At 40.6% G+C, this 22,385-nt stretch overlaps 1 protein-coding gene and 1 long non-coding RNA gene across 4 annotated transcripts; one reads left to right on the forward strand and one right to left on the reverse strand.

The window, feature by feature from the left end:
• Positions 1–2,946: 2,946 nt before the first annotated feature.
• tspan7 (tetraspanin 7) lies at positions 2,947–21,336 on the reverse strand. Of its 2 annotated transcripts, XM_030758015.1 has the most exons (9): positions 21,198–21,336; positions 20,026–20,184; positions 7,485–7,673; positions 7,103–7,177; positions 6,905–7,000; positions 5,547–5,702; positions 5,222–5,305; positions 5,040–5,125; positions 2,947–4,945 (listed from the first exon to the last, which is right to left on the reverse strand). In XM_030758015.1, the coding sequence occupies exons 2-8, from the start codon at positions 20,173–20,175 to the stop codon at positions 5,057–5,059; spliced, it is 819 nt and encodes a 272-aa protein (XP_030613875.1). In that variant the 5' UTR covers positions 20,176–20,184; positions 21,198–21,336; the 3' UTR covers positions 2,947–4,945; positions 5,040–5,056. The 2 variants fall into 2 exon arrangements, with proteins under 2 accessions (XP_030613875.1, XP_030613876.1); XM_030758016.1 differs by lacking the exons at positions 20,026–20,184; positions 21,198–21,336 and adding an exon at positions 14,940–15,103.
• LOC115800569 (uncharacterized) lies at positions 11,844–15,939 on the forward strand. Of its 2 annotated transcripts, none has more exons than XR_004021686.1 (2): positions 11,844–11,905; positions 15,739–15,939. It is a non-coding gene; the product is annotated as an uncharacterized LOC115800569 (long non-coding RNA). The 2 variants fall into 2 exon arrangements; XR_004021685.1 differs by lacking the exon at positions 11,844–11,905 and adding an exon at positions 14,655–14,897.
• Positions 21,337–22,385: the final 1,049 nt, after the last annotated feature.

Here is a 22,385-nt window from a genome sequence, read left to right on the forward strand (position 1 = left end):
CAGCACTGAGGTGGGTGTACATTGTAAGCTTGGTTAACTTATCTTTCAATTTCAGCACATTTGGGCTAGAATCTTTTATTTTTTTTTTGGCCAAAATTAAGTTAACAAATACTTCAAGGCTGTTGGGGACCTGTGTTTCTAAGATGCTTCAAAAATAATGGAGTTATAGTAGTGGGATTGCTGCACATACCAATACTTTGCCACAGAGGCCTTGGTTATGATTAGTTTTAGGTTTAGCCTGACTGAAATTTTCTTTTCATTCTTCACTGAATAAAATATCTTACTGACAACTATTTGCTGTGCCATGAACTCCCTAAATTCTGCACAGTGAACATTACAGTGCAGTCTAACTCCAAAAAACAATGTCTGTTTCCCTAACACGTCCCAGCACAGGACAATGTAACCGCTGAAGCTCGGTGGAAGAAAGCCATCATCGGTTTTATCCTGTCTCTGCGCTTTTTCCAACTCTGGCAAAGTTTCGGAAAAGTCCCTGTCAAACTACACTAACTAGGTCAAGTCAAGTTGCTTGCTATTTTAATGCTTAAAGTTAAGTAAATTCAATTACATTTTAGTAAACACAACAAAACAGAAACAGAATCTTCAAAATTGGTTGAAGTTTAACATCAAATTTGACAGGGTAGGAACATTTCCAGCATCATTTCCACCATCATATAAGTGAAAATAGGTTATAGGGGTTATACTCACATCAGCTAACTTTTCTGGAACTGTTTTAGAAGGACATTGATTCAACTCTGTGGCTATTTTGAGGCTGCAGACTGTACTGCTTTTAAACTTTATTGCAATATACTGACCTGATTAACACAGGCCAACAAACGGACTTGACAGGATATTAAACGAGACTTGAGTCTGCTTTTAACTAGTCTGAGTGGGGGTGGTGTGGCTCATAACTCCTGACCTCAGTACTTTTCTCTGCTGTCTCCACCATGCACTCAGAGTGGTCACATTTCTGTCAACAAGGTTATTTCGGAACACACGGACTGTCTAAATTCCTCTTATGTTAGTTGTGTTTTTTAAAAACGTGGACTGACAAAGAGTAGACTTATCTCTTCATAATTAGAGCGGCTGCACTGCACACCAACGCGCTCTGGCGCAGCGTTTTGTGTGTCCGTGTGCGTGTGAGTAATAGCGCTTCCCCAGTGAATGCCTCCCTCTAGCCTATAACCCATTATGTGCAGTCGGGAGGCGGAGGCGAGGGCGAGGCAGGGCGCGGGAGGCAGCGGCACGCACGCTCCATTAGCGGACCCACTGCCGCGCCGCTCTGCCGGTAATTTGCGTAACGAGATCGGAGCGAGCCCCGTCGGTTGGCGCGGTCTCCCCGCGAGCACCAGCCTCTCTTCCTCTATCGTCGCACCGCTTTTCCGGCCTTATTTCCGATGCAGCCCGCAGCTGCAGCAGCTGCAGTAGCAGCGGAGGAAAACAGGCAGAGACCGGAGGATGTGTGTGCGGCGCTTTGACAAATGCGGTTCCCCCTGCGTCCCCCGCTCCCCACCTCTCGGCGAAATCTCCTCACAGTTCCGTTTTCTGCTGATAACCAGGCGCCATCATGTGGACGAGGACGGCGTGATGAGATAAAAGAAAATGTGGCCTGCCACCTGCACCGTTACCGTCTCCTGAGTGCGCAGTGATGCAGGAACAGCAAGCTTTAGAAACAAGTGAAAATAAAGAAGTAAAATTAGTTGTAGGACTATACTGCGTTTGGTGCAAATTTCTGGTTTTACCAAGTAGGATATCTGTACAGGTTACACTAACGCAGTTATTATTATTTAACAATTCAGCATTTGTAGCTACACAAAATGTTTTTTCTTCCTTTGTCATTCGCAGCCAAGGGCAAATTCTCCTAAATATAAGTACTTATAGTCTGTTTAGCCTACTTTTTTGCAGGTTATTGCTTTTAATCTGACCTCTTTTAACACTAATCCTGAAGCTATATCTAGTTCTCATTTAAGCCCGAAATAATCACCTTATACAAAGCATCTAACAAATCAGATAAGAATTAAATATAACATTCAGATTTAAACTGAGTAATAAGCGGCTTTTTTTTTTTTTTTTTTTTGAGTAAACTAACCCTGTTTTTTCATTCATTAGAGGTTTTATGGAAACAACAGGAAATCATTTTGTAGACGCAGCTACAGTACTGTGCAAAACTCTTGAGCCTTTTTTTATGTTTTCCATGAAGGGAGCCAGAGTTTCATGTCATTCTTTTTTTTTTTAAGTGGTCCTGAACAGTAGTTCTCCAGCTTTTTGAAGGTCTTTCAAAGCTTTTCTTTGCACATTGGCTTTTTCTCTCATTTTCAGTCCAGTCCTTGTACCTGACCATTTTCAGAGGAATGTGTTTTTTGTTAAGCCACTTAACCTATAACCCAAAAAAAGACACCTAACTCAAGCAATGAACCAGTGTTGTCTGCGCATTACAGACAAGATAGCAAAAAACAAACTTGAAATTGCATCTTCAGGCACTTTACTTGCAGCCTGTCGCACTTGCAACACAAATAATTTCCTTCCATTTCTTTGAACCTATAAAAAATGCCAAAGATGACGCAATTTGACAGGCATCAAACAGCATTTTTGCACCAAAAAGGTGATTCCCAAAGAGGTATTAGCCAAAGACTTGGTATATCTCAGCAATGTCTGCAGTGTGCATATTCCAGCATGACAATGATCCCAAACACACTACCAATGCAGTAAAAGCCATACCAAATACTGACTTTCAAACTCATTAGAATTGTGCAAACACAGTTTTTCCTTATATACTGTATTTCCATGTATGTTTGCACATTTCAATAAATCTCTGCACCCATTTCCAATTTTCCTAACAAAATATAAACAAATGTGGGCTGGCTCCATATTTTGGCACAGTACTGTACATGAAATGTCTAAAACACACTCCATTTGTTAAAGCAAAAATGACCACAGCGCAAACAAAACTGTTATTCTGTATATTTATTGATAATAAGACCACTGATGGTGACTTAGTCAATAGTAGACAGCATGGTGCAGTTCTTCTTGGGAGTCTAGTGACCCCATGTGTAAGCAGGATGGTATTACAATTTAGTATTTACAGGACAATATCAGTTCAGAGAAGGTAAAATAAGTTTAAGGGTGTTGTAAAACATACATTCACTAAATAAATATGCAGTTTCAAAAGCAACAAGCTTTGAGAAGCCACATCCAAATACTGACCAAAACCGAATACAACAAGATCCACAAAGTCTAGACGCTCTCACTCTCTCACTTACACACACTCGAGGTTACGGAGACAGCTACGGAGAAACTAAATCTCACACGCTCACACACACACACACAGAAAGAGAGATAGAAAACCACTTGGTGAAAGTGTAAACCGAATGCCAACCAAACTATAATAAATATACAGCTAAACTGCGCGTTACTCTCAACGAAACATCGGCCACAATTCATTTTTTTTTTCCTTTTTTTTCAGTGCAGGTTTCCTATAAACTATGAAACAAATACAGCACAAAGTGTGGATTCAAAACGGTGACACAACATTTATACTGATTAGCATATTAGAATGAGAAACCGTATGTCATATAAATTACATTTCCAATACATATCTACAGATGATGATGATGATGATTAAGCATGTTGGTGCACCACACAGATTACAGCAGATGAACATGTGCGTCCTGCTAACACTGAAACCTCTTGCTGCAGCAGACCGCTGACATTAGATCAAACCAGTAGAAAACAATTTGCGATCCTAATGATTTGACATGCTTGCCAGCTGTAAAGCGTTGCTTTGCTAACTCTTAACCACTAGAACGAAGCAAAAGAAGTTAAATCCTGACAGTAATTTCTACATAGAAACACAAACACGAGTACTAAAACATCACTAAAGTGTCAGTATGCTTCATATAAGTGCTTGTTTCACCTTGCAGGCAACTTTCATCCTGTTTTCCAGCTGTTCTTCACCTCAGCTGCAATGCTCTAAATGTGCCTGCCTGAAAGTCTGGACCATTTTTTAAATTTTCATTTTTTGTATTTACTTCATCTCACCCCTCTCTCTAAGTTTAACAAGTATGGCCCTCCATACTTGTTAAACTTAGAGCAACTGAAACACTCGTGCCTTTGATGACTCCTCACAGGAAGTTGAAGTTTTCCCCCGTAAAACTAATCATGGACTGTATAATTATGTCAAGTTGGCTGTTATTTGAAGTTATCTGAAGAAGGTTCACATTTGGTAGTTGTGTTCTTTTACTTTAATCCCAGACTAAAGCTTTAAAATGATATTAAACCTTTGCCATTAATTTTTTAAATTTACCTAAATATGTTATTTTGGACAAAGGAAAACATATCAAGTTTTGTCTTAAGGTTAAAAAATACTCTACAACAACTCACCTCTTTCCCATTCTTTGTCAGCTTCCTTATTTTTATATAAGCTTAAAGCATCCCCCTTAGCACATGTAATCAGTGCACAAAGTGCCACAACCAAAGGAATATACAAGGGTGAGCGACAGCAAAGTTGAATGCAAAACTGAACCTATCTAGTAAAGGATTACGTTCAAGCTTTAGTAAAGTAATTCTGTACAAACATGTGCAGTGGTCTTCTAATGCATGCTGCAACCAACTGAGAAGTCTGAGCCCGCTCATCTACCTGAGACCAACACTGCTGTCCACTCAGACAACTCTGGTCTACCTGCTTGGCGTGGGCCGCACTGATCCGAGATACGCGCTAATGAGCAACTTCTACATCAAGCTGCGATGGAACGTGTGGTATAGAAAGCAGTGGTGCAACTGCAGTGAGTCATGGAATTGTGCTTTACAGTAAGATACATTAAGATATTACATTAAGATCACAGGCAGAGAGACGGAGGAACGTAAATTCCAATTCGGACGTCGGATAGTGTTTCGGGAATTTACTCTGGGCGTGTGTCAAAACTCTTCGTCTCTGATTCTCTTCACCCCCCTGAAAGACAAAGAAGAGCTCACGATGTAGAACAAGGAAGAACTTTTATTTATTTATTTTGGAGAGGTATTCCTCGCCTTAAAATGGCTCTGACCTGCCATGTCACATCAGCTACACCATCTCATACTGATTGGCTGTGATGATCCTGGACAGACAGCAGGCCAACAGCATGCCAATCAGCTGAAAGACAGACAGAAAAATCGGCGCATTAATGATTCATTTATATGACAAACACTGGACGCGCACGCCATCGCCTGCAAAAACATCAACTCCTACCTGCGAGAACGCGATCCCAAACGTCACTCCTGCAATAATGGCCATGTTGGTTTCCATGAAAGAAGTGACCAACTCAAAGCAGCCCTGAAACACAGGGGGCAGGTTAGTCCGCAGAGGGTACGTGGACATGTTATATGAGCAAATCAGGGGCAAGAAGGGTATGTGGGAGCGTATCTGAAGCAGGTGTTAGTATATGGAGAAGGCAGGGATTTTAAAAAGGCACGTGAGGGCGTCTGATGTAAATACAGCTACCTTCCAACTGGCGAGATTTATTGAGTATCTGGTAGCAGACAGATGAGAAGGAGGAAAACAGAACATGACTGACCTGGTGGTACACCTTGCTCGGGGCTACAGTCGCATTGCGAAGGTCTTGTTGGTTGCAGTCAGTGGAGTTGAAGCAGCAGCTGGCAGGAATGCCATTGGACGGATAATACACGCTCTCAAACCAACTGGTGTAGTTATAAACTCCACAGCAACGCAGCTGAAGAGAGATCGAAAGAGGGAAAGATCAGAATTCACTGCTCAATCTGTCAATAAAGACTCATTCCTGCTGTGTCAAAAATAAACTTTCATTTTTGAAAAGCTCAACAACTTCCCACAACAGCTGGGTCGCGCAGGTTTTTGCAAATGTAGATTAAAGAGGAGTGAATTCGGCATTTGTTCCTGCATCAGACTGACACACTTGAGCAGTGCATGGCAGCAAAGCCCATTTTTAATAGCCTAAGGAAATGGTTCTTTAACTGCGGGGCCGACCCCATTGAGGGGGCATAAGGAGGCTGTGAACAGGCAGGTGAAACAGAATTTATTTCAGGAAAATAAATGACAGCTTAAAGATGCTATTGTGCTGATGGCTATTTTGCTAAAAGTCAGCTTAGATCCTTTGTTACTGTTAACCATTGAAAGAGGGGTGGGGGCTTGCTAGAAATTTTCATTGGTCTAGGGCAAATGTATTTCTATAGAATAAACTCCGTGGTTCTGTAGGCAGAGTGGGTCGTTCACTAACTGCAGTGGTGGTGGTTGTTTGATCCTCCTTCAGTCTTGGCAAATGTGGGTTGTACTGTAAAGCCCTTTGAGTAGTTGATCAGATTATGCTATGATGAGACTTCCGGTGCACAAAGAGTCCTTAAAAGTTGATTCATCCATTGGTGGTTTAAGTGTTTTCATTGGTTTTGTTGACAATAAGAAAATATAGCACACTGATATCTGTAAACCTTCAGCATTCAGTGGCGTGTTTTGATTTTTTTTCTTATGCTTACATTTCTTTTTAATATCCTCTCACTCTTTCTCCCCCTCTCTCTTTTCCTGCTCCAAACTCATCACATCAGCTGACAGAGGGTGTTCTTTCCACAGTTAAATCAATCTGATTTTGCCATGGTCCCTATGTGCGAGCCAATCATTTTGCAGCTGTCAGATTTTTTTTTAAAGCTGTTCTTTCCCCTGCTGCTCTCAGCTGTCATTGCAGTGTCAAATCGATGCAAGCCTCCTCCACCCTGTTTAGCTCCACTGCCTGTGGGTCTCACGAGTAGTTCTGCCCTACCCCAAGAACTCCAGAATCATCCTTAATCCTTGCTCCACCATCACAAGCATCTGTAGACACCATCGGTGGTAGTGCTGGCGGTGGAGAAAACTACCATTTTAAACTGACGGTGCCTCATTTAGTTAATCTTGATGAAGGGGACTTACCTTGCGCTGCAATTCATCGACAGCACGGCTCGCCTCATCCTCAGCATTATAATACTTCACCGCATCAGAGTATGTTCTGCGGAAGGTTCCCTTTATCTGAGGCACAGAAGAGACATAAACACAAGTGTTAACAGAATAAGGCAGTTTACTAAGCTTCAGTGTTAAAAAGAAATTGTTACATGTGATTTGCATACTGACCTCGTGGCGAAACACAAATCCAGAGATGCCGGCCACTAACTCAGCGAGGAAGACAAGTGACAGAAACATGGCATACTGCAGAGAGGGAGGGGAAAAAAGAGCGAGATTTGCATAGTTAGCGTGCAAACCCTCTGCCTTAGATGAATATCATTTGCCTATGGTTTTATGGTGCTGCACCCCCCCACCCACACACACGCACACAGACACACTCCAACACGATGACTTGATTGTCATTAATGGAACAAAGTGCCCTGCAGCAACTCCTCTGTGGGATAGCGGTCAACCATTATTCCCTGTATAATGTGACCTGAAGCTAATTAATCAGCATCTACACCATTCACTGCAACATAACACCCCCACCCTTCCTCCAACAGCCTCTCACCAGCTTTAGCATCCATGGGCTTCCTCTGCAGGTGGCGAAGCATCCAAACAGGCCAAAAACAATGATGACGGTCCCGGTGCCAATGAGGACATACGGGGCGTTGGTGGAGTTGTCGGCTATCAGAGAGATGTACGGGCCCAGCATCAGCTTCCCCCATACTCCCACCGCCAGCAGGATAGCTCCTGTTATCTAAAGGGTGGAGGTTGAGAGACACAGACGTTAAACAGAGAGCACAGTGAACAGAATGAAAGCGCAAAACAGGCCTTTATTGCTGCACCTCTGCGATTTACAGGTTACAAAAAGTTGTGTTTTAGCATCATGGTGAAGGGGAGGAGGAGGGGGAGGGGGAGGAGGAGGAGGAAGAAGGGGATCAATGTCGGAACAAGAAAGGAGTGCAATTAGAGTAAGGAGGAGGAGACGGGAGACCGAAGACACAAATTTATCTGGAGTACAGGATGGCGATCACCTGCTCTATGCCTGTGCTCGCACACCCATCCACCCACACACACACACACACACACACACACACACACACACACACACACACACACACACACACACACACACACACACACACACAGAGGAAGAGAGAAAAGGAAAGAGGACAAATCAAAGAAGCTCTTTGATCCGAGGCGAGACGCTTCCTCCTGTTGCGCCTCTCTTAGCATTTCAAATGAAGGCTGCGGATAAAAGAGCGTGTTGTATGAGGCAGCTGAAGCGGCGTGTGTCTCAGCTGGGTATGTCTTGCTGGCATCAGAAAGAGAGCGGGGTGTGGAACGGCTGCTGATGAGCTGACTCCAGTGAGGGCCAACTCATCATCCTAACCTCCTTTCTTCCAAGAGGAGGCTGTTCGCCATCCTGCTGCCAAGCCCCTCTGACTTGAGGGGGAGCAGCCTGTACAAAATGTCTCTGTGCAGCCTGAAACCTTTAAAACTAATGAGAGAAATACCCTCAGCTCTCTGCGGCTCCCTCTCAGCTATTAGTCACTGATGCAGAAGTGAAACAGAAATGATTAACAACAATACAGAAACCGGGGCTGCCTGTAAATTCAGAAAAGCCTCTGCAGGTTAATGGCAGCGTTAACAACATTTACACTTTGCCCCCTTGGCAGGGTGCGCATTCAATGACTGGACAAAGGTCTTTCATCATGACTAATAGCCAGCCTGTGCTTTGACTGAGCTGCATTGTTCTGAATTGTTTGTTTGCAGTTGTTCAACAAACCTTAGGTGCCCTTTTGACCTGTAACTTCAGAATATCAATACAGCTGCAGAGTAAAATGGCTCAAGTTGATTGTTGCTCATGCAAAAATGCTCACATGCTATCAGCATTATGGCACGCACAGACAATGAGGTCAGCTATGGCCTACAGAGAGATAAAAGACCTTAACTAAAGGGCTACCACTATATCTTGAAATTCCTGGTGTGAGGCTGTAAAAATAATTTGCATTAATGAGTCATCCATTAATAGTTTGGAACATATATTGTAAGAAAATATGGGGAAACACTGGAAATATGGCTTTTACATAAAGAAACATACTTTTGAAAATGTGTATTACTGGTGAATAGTTGGTAGGAATATACTGAGAAGAGAAAGTCAACGCAGTGTAATGTCATACTGAACCCACACATATATATTTATAATTATCTGAATAGCTGTCTACTTGGACTCTCAACTCTTTTCTGCTGTTGCTGTAGCTGCACATGGATAAGAGATATTCTGCTCTGCATGTAATGTGCATCATGTAACTACAGGACATTCATAAGGACTAAATTATTTCTCTGCAGGTCTTTGCACGTATCCACAAATATGGGTGCAGATGAAGGAAAGTCAGTTAATGAGAATCATTCATGTTGAATTCAGTTTTTTTTTTTTTTATATAGCCCGAATTCACAACAATAGTTGCCTCAAGGCTCTATATATTATAAGGCAAATAACCTACAGTGTTAGAGAAAGAGCCCCAATGATCAAATGATGCCTTATGAGCAAGCACTTTTAAGATTTTAAGATTTAAGATAGTGTTTATTTGTCACATGCACAGTTATACACAGTACAATGCACAGTGAAATGTATTGGCAAAAGCAGAAAGGAAGAACTCCCTTTTTAACAGGAAGAGACTTAAGAACAAGGACCACTTTAATCCATGCATACACAGAAGCTGACTTGTGCTCTGTAACAACACACAAAACACTGCAAATTGACATATCGCCACTTTAAAGTTGATATGAGCACAAACATGGAGCAAAAGCTACATCGATTGTTTTCTGCACAAACTCATTCATTCTTGACTAATTATCTAATTAAATAGACGTAACTATTCATATTACACAAAATATACTATTTGCAGTTATCTTTTCCAGAGAGACGCACAGCTGTCTGTCACTCTTATGGACTTGAACTGAACACACCAAAAATGAGCAACTTTGGCTCCTCAGCAAAAAGCAATCAACTCGCCTGCTTCTATAATGTGATTATAATCGATGTAATTGCATTTCTGTTGAGGGACTGTTTTCGGATAGTTTATAGACGGACGCTTCAAATTAAATAATTGACAAAGAAATGCACTTCATCACTTCATTGACACAAAAATCACTCGAAAATCCAATAACGCCATAAAGCAGTTGCGGTCAGTGATTTGCAACATTACCCACAGAAAGCCAATATAGTCGAGAGAGAACATTTCTATTTCATAAAATGTATTATTTTTGCTCTCTATCTAAATCTATACTGGACAACCAGAGCACACTGAAAGTATTCAAATAACATAATGTGATTTAAACATACGCGATTTGACAAGAAGAGAAAGAAAGTTGTGTTTTTATGAGGCTCAACAGACACAAAAGTATAAACACTATGATAAAATGCGACAGATCTGCTATTATACTGTCATATCAGTCAGCTCCTTTGTACAAAAAGTGTCGGCTAAATTGATGTAAACTTAACATAAACGAGCTGTTTTTTTCAGCCCCTGCTCAGCTGAACTGAAGGGCTGCAGGCTGATGATTAGATTCTTTAGTAATGATAGGTACTGTTTCTATTAACAGTGAATCTAATAGCCAGAGCAGACTGTCATTTCAGAGAGCAGTCCTCTTGATGACGATCTACTCACTGTTTATGGCCTACACCATCAGCGACAAAATGCCTCTCCTCAAAGGAGCTGCTGCCGCCGCATACCAATAAATGATCATCTTGTCACTGCTAAAGTGCTAATTTTAAAGTCAACTGGGAAATCAAGCCCGGAGAGCAGGGGCAAATCATCTAGACTTCACTTCTGCTGCTGAATTTCAAACAGCTTCAGACACCTCTGCCTCCTCCTCCATGGAGCTTCCCCCACCCCATGCCACCCCCAGGCGTTTTGTTTGAAATTCAATGCCCGGCTGACCACCCCGGTTCCAGCACAGAGTTTAAAACAGGTCACCCCCCCCCCCCCCCCCCCCCCCCCCCCCTCTTCCCTCCTCCCCTGGCCTTGTAAAGAAACAGAAGGTGCAATGACAAAATATGCTGGCGAGGACGCCATACAGACTCTGCCACCTGCTCTGCATTCCCCGGCCCAGTATGCACACGTGTGCGTCTCTGTGCGTGTCTGAAATACGGCGACGCAGTTCTTCTTCCCATTTAAGAGATTATTTGCCACAACGAGCTGCTGACGGTGAAACCAAGGCCTCACGTGGAAGCAGTTCTCTGAGTTTGGTGCCAGCGTCCTCTCCGCCCTCAAGGGGTTGAGGACACCCAGTGAGCTGCGAGAGTCTTCAGCACTTTTGGAGCATGAAGCATGAAACCTGATGCTGTGGATGTAAGGGAGCGCTAAAACACCATCCAATCCAAACTAAATATAAAAGTTCACACACGTGACAGCGGTACATGCCTACAATGCAGGAAGACGCACAGCACAGCACTTCTTTTGAAGTCTTTTCGACTACAGATCCTAACTTGAAGGGGCGATCTCAGCTTTAATGATCTTCTACAAAGTTAATTCAGTTAGGATTTGTTAAGGTTTTTCTCAAAGGAAAGTACTGAAGCTTTTTTTTTTTTTTTTCTTCTAACTTTCTAGGGTGAATGTTCAGTGTGAGTGCAGGGTGGAGCTTTTAGATAATCTTTCTCCTGAATATATCTGGCTGCTGCCAAAAAAAGATAGACGGGAATAAGTCTGTAATGCACAATTATGGTTAAAAAAGAAAAACAGGTATAAAGTACTGTGTTCAGTGTTGCCTTATTTTTATATTGTTTCCTGCATGATCATATTTGAAGACTGGACTGGTAATCAAAAGGTAAACAAAGGCAAATCCAAACATTGCAAATCAAACAGAGATAAGCATTTCACTCCTCACTTCACGCATTAATCTCAAACTAATTTATTTCAAAATTTGCTTTGAGCAGCTGAGATGATTCCTTCAGAGATCCGCTGTTTCAAATCCCCAGGAAAGGTATTCCAAAGAGCGGTAAATATGACTGGGCAGAACCTATTTTTTTTTTTGTATTATTTTCAAATCAGAGTAAGAATTTACTGCTTAACACTTTAGAGAAAAAAACAAAAAAGATCTGCCTGAAATATTGATTCAGCACTAAAAATATGAGGCTTTGGTAGTGCGATGTTGGTTTGCATAATGTGTCTTTGAGCTTTGAGCGTGTAAAATATTCAAACTAAGGTGGGTTGTGCACAGGGAGAGGATGTCCACGCACAGAAACATGCAAAACTCCTGAAACTTCACAGAAGTATATGCCACTTTATAAAGATGTCACCTAAACATGATGGACTTTCTTCTTCTTCTTTTGATATTTATTAACATATTAATAACATCTTACATGCCACATGAATGATTAAGAAAAAAAGTAATAATCATGAAAATATTCAATCAATTTCACAATTACAGTATTGTGCAAAGTTCTTCAGACAGCCCTCATTTCTTTATATTTTGTTAGGAAAATGGGAAAAAGGTGCAGCGATTTATTGAAACATGTGCAAACCTACATGGAAATACAGGGAAAAAATAGAGTTTGCTTAAAGAGTTTGAAAGTCAATATTTGGTGCGACCACCTTTATTTTTCAATACAGTCTGAACTCTCTGAGGCAGCTTTCTTCTCATTTCTTTAAGCACTCTTCAGGAATAGTTCTCCAGGCTTCTTGAAGGACATTCAAAGCTCTTCTTTGGATGTTTCTGCCTTTTGTTCTCTGTCAACATGATCCCACACTGCTTCAGTAATGTTGAGGTCCGGGCTCTGGGAAGGCCAATCCATGACTAATAGTGTTCCACTGTGGGTCTTTCTTTTTTCAGGTATGATTTTACTGCATCGGCAGTGTGTTTGAGATCATTGTCATGCAGAAAAATTCAACTGTTGTCAATCAGACACTTTCCAGATGGTACTGCATCATGGATCAGAATCTGATAGTATAGTCCAGTTCCCTACAAAAGACACACTGCACGCCATGCAGAAATATTCCATGTCTTTGGGAATCAACTTGTTGGTGCAAAAATACTATTTTGTGCATGTTAAATTGCATTATCTTTGGCATTTTTAGATGTATTCAACTAAAGAAATGGGAGTAAATTATTAGTTTTGTGACAGGCTGCTAGTAACAAAGTGCCTAAAGACACATTTTAAAATTGGGTGTTTGTTAAATTGTCTCTTAAACACAGCACTGGATCATCCCTTGAGTTAGGTATCGTTTTTAATGCTTGAATGATTCATAGGTCAGTGTTAAATGGTTCAACAAAAAAAAAACATTCCCCTGGAAATGGTCAGCTACAAGGACTGGACTGAAAATGAGTGAAAAAGGAGCCAATGTGATAAGAAAACCTTTGAAAGACCTTCAGAAAGCCTGGAGAATTATTGCTCAAGATCACTTTAAAAAAAATTACAAGAAAGTCTGGCTCCTTGAAAACAAAATATAAAGAAGACTCTTGCACATCACTTTATATATATTAGGCAGCAACACCACAACCCCAAAAGGACGACAAATAAAACAACTTTCAGACACTACAGCACATAGGAATAGGAATTTCAAACTATTTTCTAAATATGACCCAATAATTGGGGGTAACTGTTAGCTGCAGCTCCAGCTTCAGCACAGTGCTGTATTTTACATCCTTTTACACAACAGGAGTCACCAAACCCATAAGCACTCTCTGCATTACCTTAACATCTAAAGCTAGCAGGTATTTACCGCAGCACTGCTGTATTTCAATAACATTTCATGATTCAAGTGTTTCTGGTTTTTGGACACTCTACACTGCCACGGTGTACTTACACTCCACTATTTCAGCTGAAAATACCATCCTTTTCACTACACTGCACTTATATTTATTATACTCGCAAAAGATTGCGATTTAAAAGCTTATAAAGCGCTTATAAAACACAAAACAGTTTTTGTGCGGTAAGTTAAACCACACTAATCTACATTTAATGAGTAAAACTAGTTCTACTGCTGTGAAACTATATTAAAATGCACACAAAAAAAATGCTCCTACATCAATAATTATGAGGTAGCAGTCAAACAATGTGATGCTGACAGAGCTTAAAGCACTTTTACTTTTCTACTTTAAGCTAGTATTTGTCCTGCAGTGAAGTATTTCACAGAATGATATTGGCACTTTTATTTGAGCAAGGCTACACTGCAAAAATATGTCATCAGACGCCTTCACTGTAATAAGTAATTAGTATATAATGAGAGTGCTCATCATGCAGCACTCGTTTCATGTTTCATACACTATGAATTTGATGCTTGCACGCATTTACATGAAGCAGGAGGCTATTTTGGCCCATTCAAATGAAGCTAATTGCACTGCTTCACGCATATATTGTGGTACTTTATTCTTAATTTGTAGTCCCAAATGTAACATTTGAGTCTGAAGCGCAACAGAGTAGCATCAAAGGCTTCAAGATAAAATGTGTAACACTTGTTTGGGAGCTCTGATTATGGAGTAAACACCACTGTGTCTGCACTGAGAGTGTAGGGGCCCTTTTAAGAATCTATAGCAGCGACCCCTGAATATATAGTATGTGACCGGGGGGGAAAAAATGGGCTCTAACCGGGGCCTTATCGCACAGACCAGGCCCTAAACGCTGGCTCCGTCGGACGGAGTTAAACCGTTACAGCGATGTTAACGTCCTCCACCTCGCTAACTGATAACCATGATGCTATGTGTGATATAAGCTACGCACTGACGCCCAACACCCAAAACGGGCGATGTGCAACCTCAACCCCGGTTACACAGCCCGACAGTAGATAATACATTTCACACAGACGCTAAAAGTGGCGGTTTTAATTCACATCTGTCGATTATCATTATAATTTAGCGTTTATTCAAACAGCGGCACGGATCCGTCGATGATGCTGGCACTGTCCACTCCTTCATCACGCACAACAAAAACACAGCAGCGGCGGATTGAGATGGACTGACATCTTTCTCTGCAGGGGTATTTATTTTGCGCTTAAGAGGATAGTAAAAGGTTACCTACCCAAAACACGAAGGAGTAGACGATGAGGAGGGTTTTAAGGCAGGTGATGACCGGTTTGGTCTCCATTGTGGACGTACGTTGGACCCGCTGTGGTAATAACGGCAGCGGAAAAAAACAGAAACGTCTCCTGTGAGCTGTCGCGTTGCGCCCCTGCTCTCATGCAGCCGCACGGCGTCACCAGACCGGCTCCCAGCTCACTGTGCGATTACTGCACTTTTCATTCAGCATCAAATGATAGCATCGATTACTGCAATAGGCAGGCAGTTTTTAATAATGTTTAATTTCCTCAGTGGCGGAGGGAAAATATAGATCCTCGGGTTGTAATAGCTTTTCTCTTCATACCACTCAGTTAAAAAATATAAATACTCCATTACAAGTCAAAGTTTGCGCTTTAAATGTTACTCAAGTAAAGTATCATTCAGATATTACAAGTCACACAGAGGGTGCACTAATGTACAGCGAGGGAAATAATTATTTGATCCCCTGCTGCCTTTACAGTCTGCAATTTTTATGGTAGTTTCATTTTAAAGGAGAGACAGAACATCAACCAAAAATCCAGAAAAAATGCATTACATAAAAGCTATAAATTGATTTGCTTGTCACTGAATGAAATAAATATTTGATCCATATGATTTAGTACTTGATGGAGAAACCCTTGTTGCCAAGCACAGCAGTAAGATGTTTCTTGAAGTCGGTCACCAGGTTTGCACACATCTCAGGAGGATTTTGGTCCACTCCTCTTTACAGAAACTCTCTAAATCTCTATGAATAATGTGCTTCTTCTTTGTTCCCTTTCCAGGATGTTTGGGGTCATTGTCATGGTGGAAGATCCATCCACGACCCATCGTCATTATTCTGGGGGAGAGAAGGAGGTTCTCATCCAAGATTTGACAGTACACGGCCCCATTCGTTGGCCCCTCAATGCGGTGAAGTCATCCCAGACCCTTAAAAACAAAACTGTTGCAAATGAATAAAAAAAAAAAAAATGTTTGTAATGAAAGGATGCCACACAGTTTGAAGTTTCAAGTGTAAAAAAGGCACCTAACTCAAAGGATGAACCAGTGTTGTGTTTACATATAACACTTTTATGCAGTCTTTATGCACTTTGTTACTGGCAGCCTGTCACAAAAGTGCATCATTTGTTTCCATTTCTTCAGTCGAATCTATGAAAAACACCAAAGATAACACAGTTTGACATTCATGAAATAGTATTTGTGGGCCATCAAGCTCACTCCCAAAGAGGTATTAGTCAAATACACATCTCAGCGTGGTGTGCAGTACATCCTCAAAAAATTTAAGAAAACTGGACAAGTGGAGGACAAAGAATGTGACAGGCCTAAAAACTGTCTAAAGCAGATGAACAGCACCCTGAAAGGCATATCCTTGAGAAAAAGGAAGAAAAAAAAAATCCAGACATGACACAGGACCTGAGAGATGCATCTGGTCCTTCAGCAGATCCAGCTACTGTTCACTGAAGCCTCATCAGAAATGATCTCAGTGGAATTGTGGCTGTCAAGAAGCCATTCTTAAGGATGCAAAACAGGGAGGAAAGGCTGAGGTATGCCACACTACACAAGAACTGCACTGAAAATCAGTCAGGAGAGAGGTACAACAGTGAGTGCCTACAAATGTGTAAAATACGGTGGAGGCTCAGTCATGGTTTGAGGCTGCATTTCCAATGGGCTTTCCAGCTGCATGGTTACAGTCCTTTCACGGAAATGTAGGTACACCCAATAAACTGGCAAACAAATGAATCTTTGTCCTCCTGCTCCACATATCGCCCTTACATCCACAATTTTCTCCATGAATGCAAGAATTACAGATTCTTTATAGTGTTGGGCATTAACGATACATCGTCATGTCCTGCAAAAATAAACAATAATGATAGCACACTGTAAATAAAATCTAGGGCTTATGTGGATTCTAATACCTGATATGTTATACGGTAAACCCACTTTCAAGGTGAGGACCCAAGTTTTCTTTTGGTCTGTCATGTCTGGCACTTTTTTGCAATCAGAATGATGATCCAAATGCATTGTTGTACCAAACATATTTGCTTTTACAAGAAGAGCTCTATAAGTTTTCTGTAGGCTATTCTTGTTAATGTTTGTATTTTTATTTTATTTATTCTTGCCAGATCTGACAGCCTGGAAAGAAGAGAAGAAGAGAGATAGAAAGAGAAACCAAAAAAGGGAGAACAGAAAAAAAATAATAGAAGATAGATAGATGCACATACATACATATATACACACACACACACACACATATTATATATATATATATATATATATATATATATATATATATATATATATATATATATATATATATATATATATATATATATATATATATATATATATATATATATATATATATATATACACATGCAGGGTAAAGTGTTTTTCCCAGTTTAGCATTTGTAAGTAAGTAAAATTTATTTATATAGGACTTATCACAGATAAAAATCACAAAGTGCTTCACAAAAAAAGACGAAAATAAAAGTACAACAATATAAAAGAATAGAATACAATATAACATGTTAATTAAAAGCTTGTCTGTATAAAAATGTCTTCAGCTGCTTTTTAAAAGATTCTGTACAGCGTAAAGACAGTGGAAGAGAATTCCACAACCTTGGTGCCACAGCTCCAAAAGCCCAATCCCCACGAGTTTTGAAACGAGTGCGAGGGACCAACAGTAACCTCTGATCTGATGATCTAAGAGCTCGGGATGAAGAATATGGTTTCAAAAGGTCAGTGATATACTGGTGGGCTTGGCCATGTAAGGCCCTAAAGGTTAAAACTAAAATTTTAAAATGAAATCTAAAATATACTGGCAACCAATGAAGAGAAGCCAAAACTAGAGTGATATGAGATCTTCTGTTGTTGCCAGTTAAAAGTCTTGCTGCAGCATTCTGCACAGTTTGAAGACAATCCAAAGCTGATTTGTTAAAACAAGTAAAAAGACCATTAAAATAATCCAGACGAGAAGAGATAAAAGCATGAATAATCATCTCAAGCTTAGCCTTTGACACCAGTAATCTGAGTTTTGAGATATTCCTTAAATGATAAAAACAATTCCGAACCAGCTGTTTGGAGTGATGCTCAAAGGACACTGAACTGTCGAAAATGACACCTACATTTCTGAGGGTTGATTGCACAAAAGGGCCTAAGAAGCTGATATGTCGCCTAATTTCCGAGATCATGTGGTCAGGAGCAATAATCAATGTTTCCGTTTTATCAGTATTTAACTGGAGGAAATTGTTGTTTAACCATTGCTTGATTTCTGAAAGGCAATTACTTAAACTGGACAATTTATAAAACTCAGAGGCTTTGAAAGAACAATATAATTGAATGCAATCAGCATAGAGATGATAAGAAATATCATTGTAATGTCTTATAATTTGGCCTAGAGGAAATATATCAAGTAAGAAGAGAATTGGACCCAAAACAGATCCCTGAGGTACCCCACAAGACAAAACTGTTGTTTCAGACATCACTTGATTTATATGAACACTAAAAGATCTCTCAGATAAATATGACACGAACCATTCTAAAACAACACCAGTAATCCCAAAGAGATCCCTAAGCCTGTTTATCATGATACTGTGATAAACAGTATCAAAAGCAGAGGTGAGATCTAATAAAACCAGAACTGTGAACTCTCCGGAGTCTGCTGCCATCAAAATGTCACTAGATACTTTAAGTAACGCAGTTTCAGTGGAGTGCAATTTGCGAAAACCAGACTGGGAAGTGTCCATAACATTGTTTTGTTCTAAGAAATGGTTAAGCTGTTCTGCTACTAGTTTTTTTGTGTTTAGAGCAAATCTCCACACCGGGGTGGATTAGCCGTTCCTAATCTTAGTCCTGAACACTGCCCTGCACCTTTCAGAGCGTGTCCTGCTGTAAAACGCTCGTATTATCTCCGTAAGGAATGATCAGGTGTGTGGGAAGCAGGTAAAAAGGCTAATGTTAATATTATTAATAATATTCCGTAATTTTTAATAAATATTTAATTTTGTGTAAGCGTGTATAATAACTAACTCAAGGGAGCTAAAGAAAAAACATTTACATTTTACACCCTTTATATTTTAGTTGATTAAATTGACTGTATTCTTACGATAATTCGTCAACTAAAACTAGACTAAAACTATTCAGATGACTAAATTATGACTAAAACTAAATTATATTTTCATCAAAAGACTATGACTAAAACTAAGTCAAAATTTGCTGTCAAAATTAACACTGCTGTGAACAGCCAGCCTCTTTAGCAATGACCTTTTGTGTCTTGCCCTCCTTGTACAAGGTGTCAGTGGTCGGCTTTTGGACAACTGTCAAGTTAGCAGTCTTCCCCATGATTGTGTAGCCTACAGAACTAGACTGAGAGTCCATTTAAAGGCCTTTGCAGGTGTTTTGAATTAATTAGTTGATTGGAGTGTGGCACCAGTTTTGCATTTGTCAGTGTGCACACCCCAGAGGAGGAAGGAGGGAGAACCCAGACGGAGCCCTCATGGTCAATGGGCAAGAGCCCAGAGAGCCAGAGACAATTAGCTGCGGCTTATGGAGAAGGACCCCCCCAGCACCCAAACAACAAAAGCTGGACTTCGGTGCAAAACCAGTAAGTGGGGGAGAGTTGAAGAAGCTGGTCCGACAGTAAGTAGAAGACTGACTCGCCCTCGTTTCGTGGTTGTCATTTTTATGTTGAGGTGGTGGTGGGTGATGCCAGTGTTGTGCCAAAAAGTGATCGTCTGCTATGAAGTGATTTTCGGTGTTTGCCAGAAAATGATCGCCTGTATTTAAAGGGCTGTAAATGACTTGTTGACCTATGATCTGTGAAACATATCTCTCATGAATGATACCAGGTCAGGCAGAGGTCAGTAGGGGCTTCCTGGGGTTACATCGAGACAGAAACATTAGACGAGAAATACAAAATGTGACCATCGTGGTTAGGAAGGAGATCGTTTCCACCGTGGTAGAAAGACTTCACTTTAATTCACTTATTCACACACACACACTGATGAGAGCAAGATAAATGCAAGGGTTCAGTGTTTTGCCCATTACCCAAATACCCATTTCCACACACTCACCATTTCAAATAGCAGATGGACAAGTTTTTCCGACTCGCCCCTGTACTTGGAGGTCAAGGTGGAGGAGGACACATTGAAGAAAGTGGTTCCACATTCTGTGGCCACAGCTTTGGCTAGCATGGTTTTCCCCGTCCCTGGAGGGCCGACCATTAACACACCCTAAAACAAAATGTCACACAATTTGAAAACATTAGACGTAAACAAATGTACACGCACAGAAAAGATTAGGCTGCAAACACAGAAGATCAGTATTCACTTCACTGTGACCATTAACAGTCATTATATCAGCAGTTAATGGCTGCCTTGTCAAGACTTCCACAAGTAGATCGATAATACGTTAAACCTTAAGCTGGTTGAGCACATGCAGGAGATGGGGGGGGGGAACGAAATCCAATTGCATTTCTTTTTCCCATTTAATTTTTGGATTTTGCTCTAATCCTAGCCGCTCTCTATACTGACCCAAACTCAGCCATCCAGGCTTCGTATTTTTGTGTTTTCTAGACATATGAGCGGTAAATATAGATTTTACAGAGAACACACTTTGACACGCTCTCACTGGACAAGTCACATGTCGTCCCTCATCTAGGTGTTCCTTTAAGTGAGCAATCAAAGCTTTAGTTCCCTCACACTGGCATTCACAAAGTGAGACGATGCAATTTAATACCATAACAGTAGTATCATGAGAGACGGCTGCAGTACCAGTGTGGTGGCGGTAGAAGTGAGACTTTAAAGCGGCATATCCAGAAAACACCAGCTTACAACTTGCTTCAACACATTTAAAAATACACTGGTGTTCATTCTGATGCAGTCTGCAATGAAAAACATAAGCTTTCACGGACTGAACCGATTCTCCACATATGCTGCAAGAATACATCTTTGACAGGGCACAGCCGTGAAGCTAGCTAACTTAAAGCTCCAGCCTGGTATCAAAAAAGGCAGGAAAATCCAGGCCGCCTTTACCAAAAGCATTAAAATGGAGCTACACCTATAAGACGATTTACATTAATACACTGAACATGCACTGCAGGCATTAGCAGGCTGTTTTTTAGTCTCAAGTGGCTAACGTTAATGCTAGGCGGGAGCTAAAGCTAACACAACTTTATCATTTGCAACTTCGCTGAATGCAACACAACACTGTTAAATAAATAAACCAACTTAGATTATTTTCTTACCGAAGTAAATGAAGATGAGCTGTGGTTAAGGTTAAATCTAAGAAAATAGAAACAACTTAGTGAAAATTAAGATAGCTTGATGCCCTAGTCCAAAGTGTAACTTGTGTGGAGCTGCTGCTACGGAGGTCGCCTGCTTTGGAGCCTGATACCGTGCACTGATTGGCGCGTTTGAATTCAGGCGCCTTGATGTGTAACGATGCTCCAGACTTCAGGGGGGAAACAGTTTTTAGATAAATATTTTAGAATAAATAAATGAAACAGACAACAGATTATTATTTTAATGCTTTTGGGATCATAACTTGTGATTTCACTCATTAATTTAGTCTTTCTATCATTAGCTGTAGGTCTATCAAGTTGTTGTTGGCTTTGAAATTTAAAGCTAATGGATTTATGAGGTAAACAGAATGTATATATTTTTTAATCACTGTCTTTTTGTTAAAGTTTGTTTTCCTTTATACATACAAATAAAAAAAAACAGTAGGTACAAAGGAACCAAATATATAATAATACCATTCAAACATAACCCAAGAAAGAAAGATAAATAAGAAAAAAATAATAATAAATAAATAAATTCTGCAAAATAATCCCTACAAAGTAACCCCATTCAATCCTACCCAGGTCACTGCCTTAGGTCTACACACTTCAGCCTTACCCCTAACAGGAGCGAGGCTTGTATTAAAAAATGGATTCATCTTAAGTATTATTGTATAATTTGAAATACGTCAAGAAAGGGGCCCCATATGTTTTTGAATTTCCCAGTAGAGTGCTGAAGAGAACATCTTATTTTTTCCAGTTTCAAACACGACATGAGGTCATATAACCACTGCTTGTGTGTTGGAGGAGCAGCGCTCTTCCATCTGATTAGGACTGTACATCTCGCTAGCACAGGACACAACTACAACGCCTGTCTTTTAGAGGCTGGTAAGGGCAACTCCTCATCAGTAATGCCAAAAAGAGCCAGCAGAGGGCTAGGTGTTACTGCAACTCTGAGGAACCTGCACAGGGTGTGAAAAACATCTGTCCAGAACTGACAAAGACTGGGACAGGACCAGTAGATAAGAACCAGTGTGGCCTCATTTTGCATTTGTCACAGTATGGGGTGATTTCCTGATAGATACGAGATAGTTTGCTTTTAGAAAAGTGGGCTCTATGTACCACTTTAAATTGAATAAGACAGTGGCGTGCACA

This window comes from Archocentrus centrarchus, chromosome 21 (assembly GCF_007364275.1).
Source record: "Archocentrus centrarchus isolate MPI-CPG fArcCen1 chromosome 21, fArcCen1, whole genome shotgun sequence".
NCBI classification, from domain to species: Eukaryota; Metazoa; Chordata; class Actinopteri; order Cichliformes; family Cichlidae; genus Archocentrus; species Archocentrus centrarchus.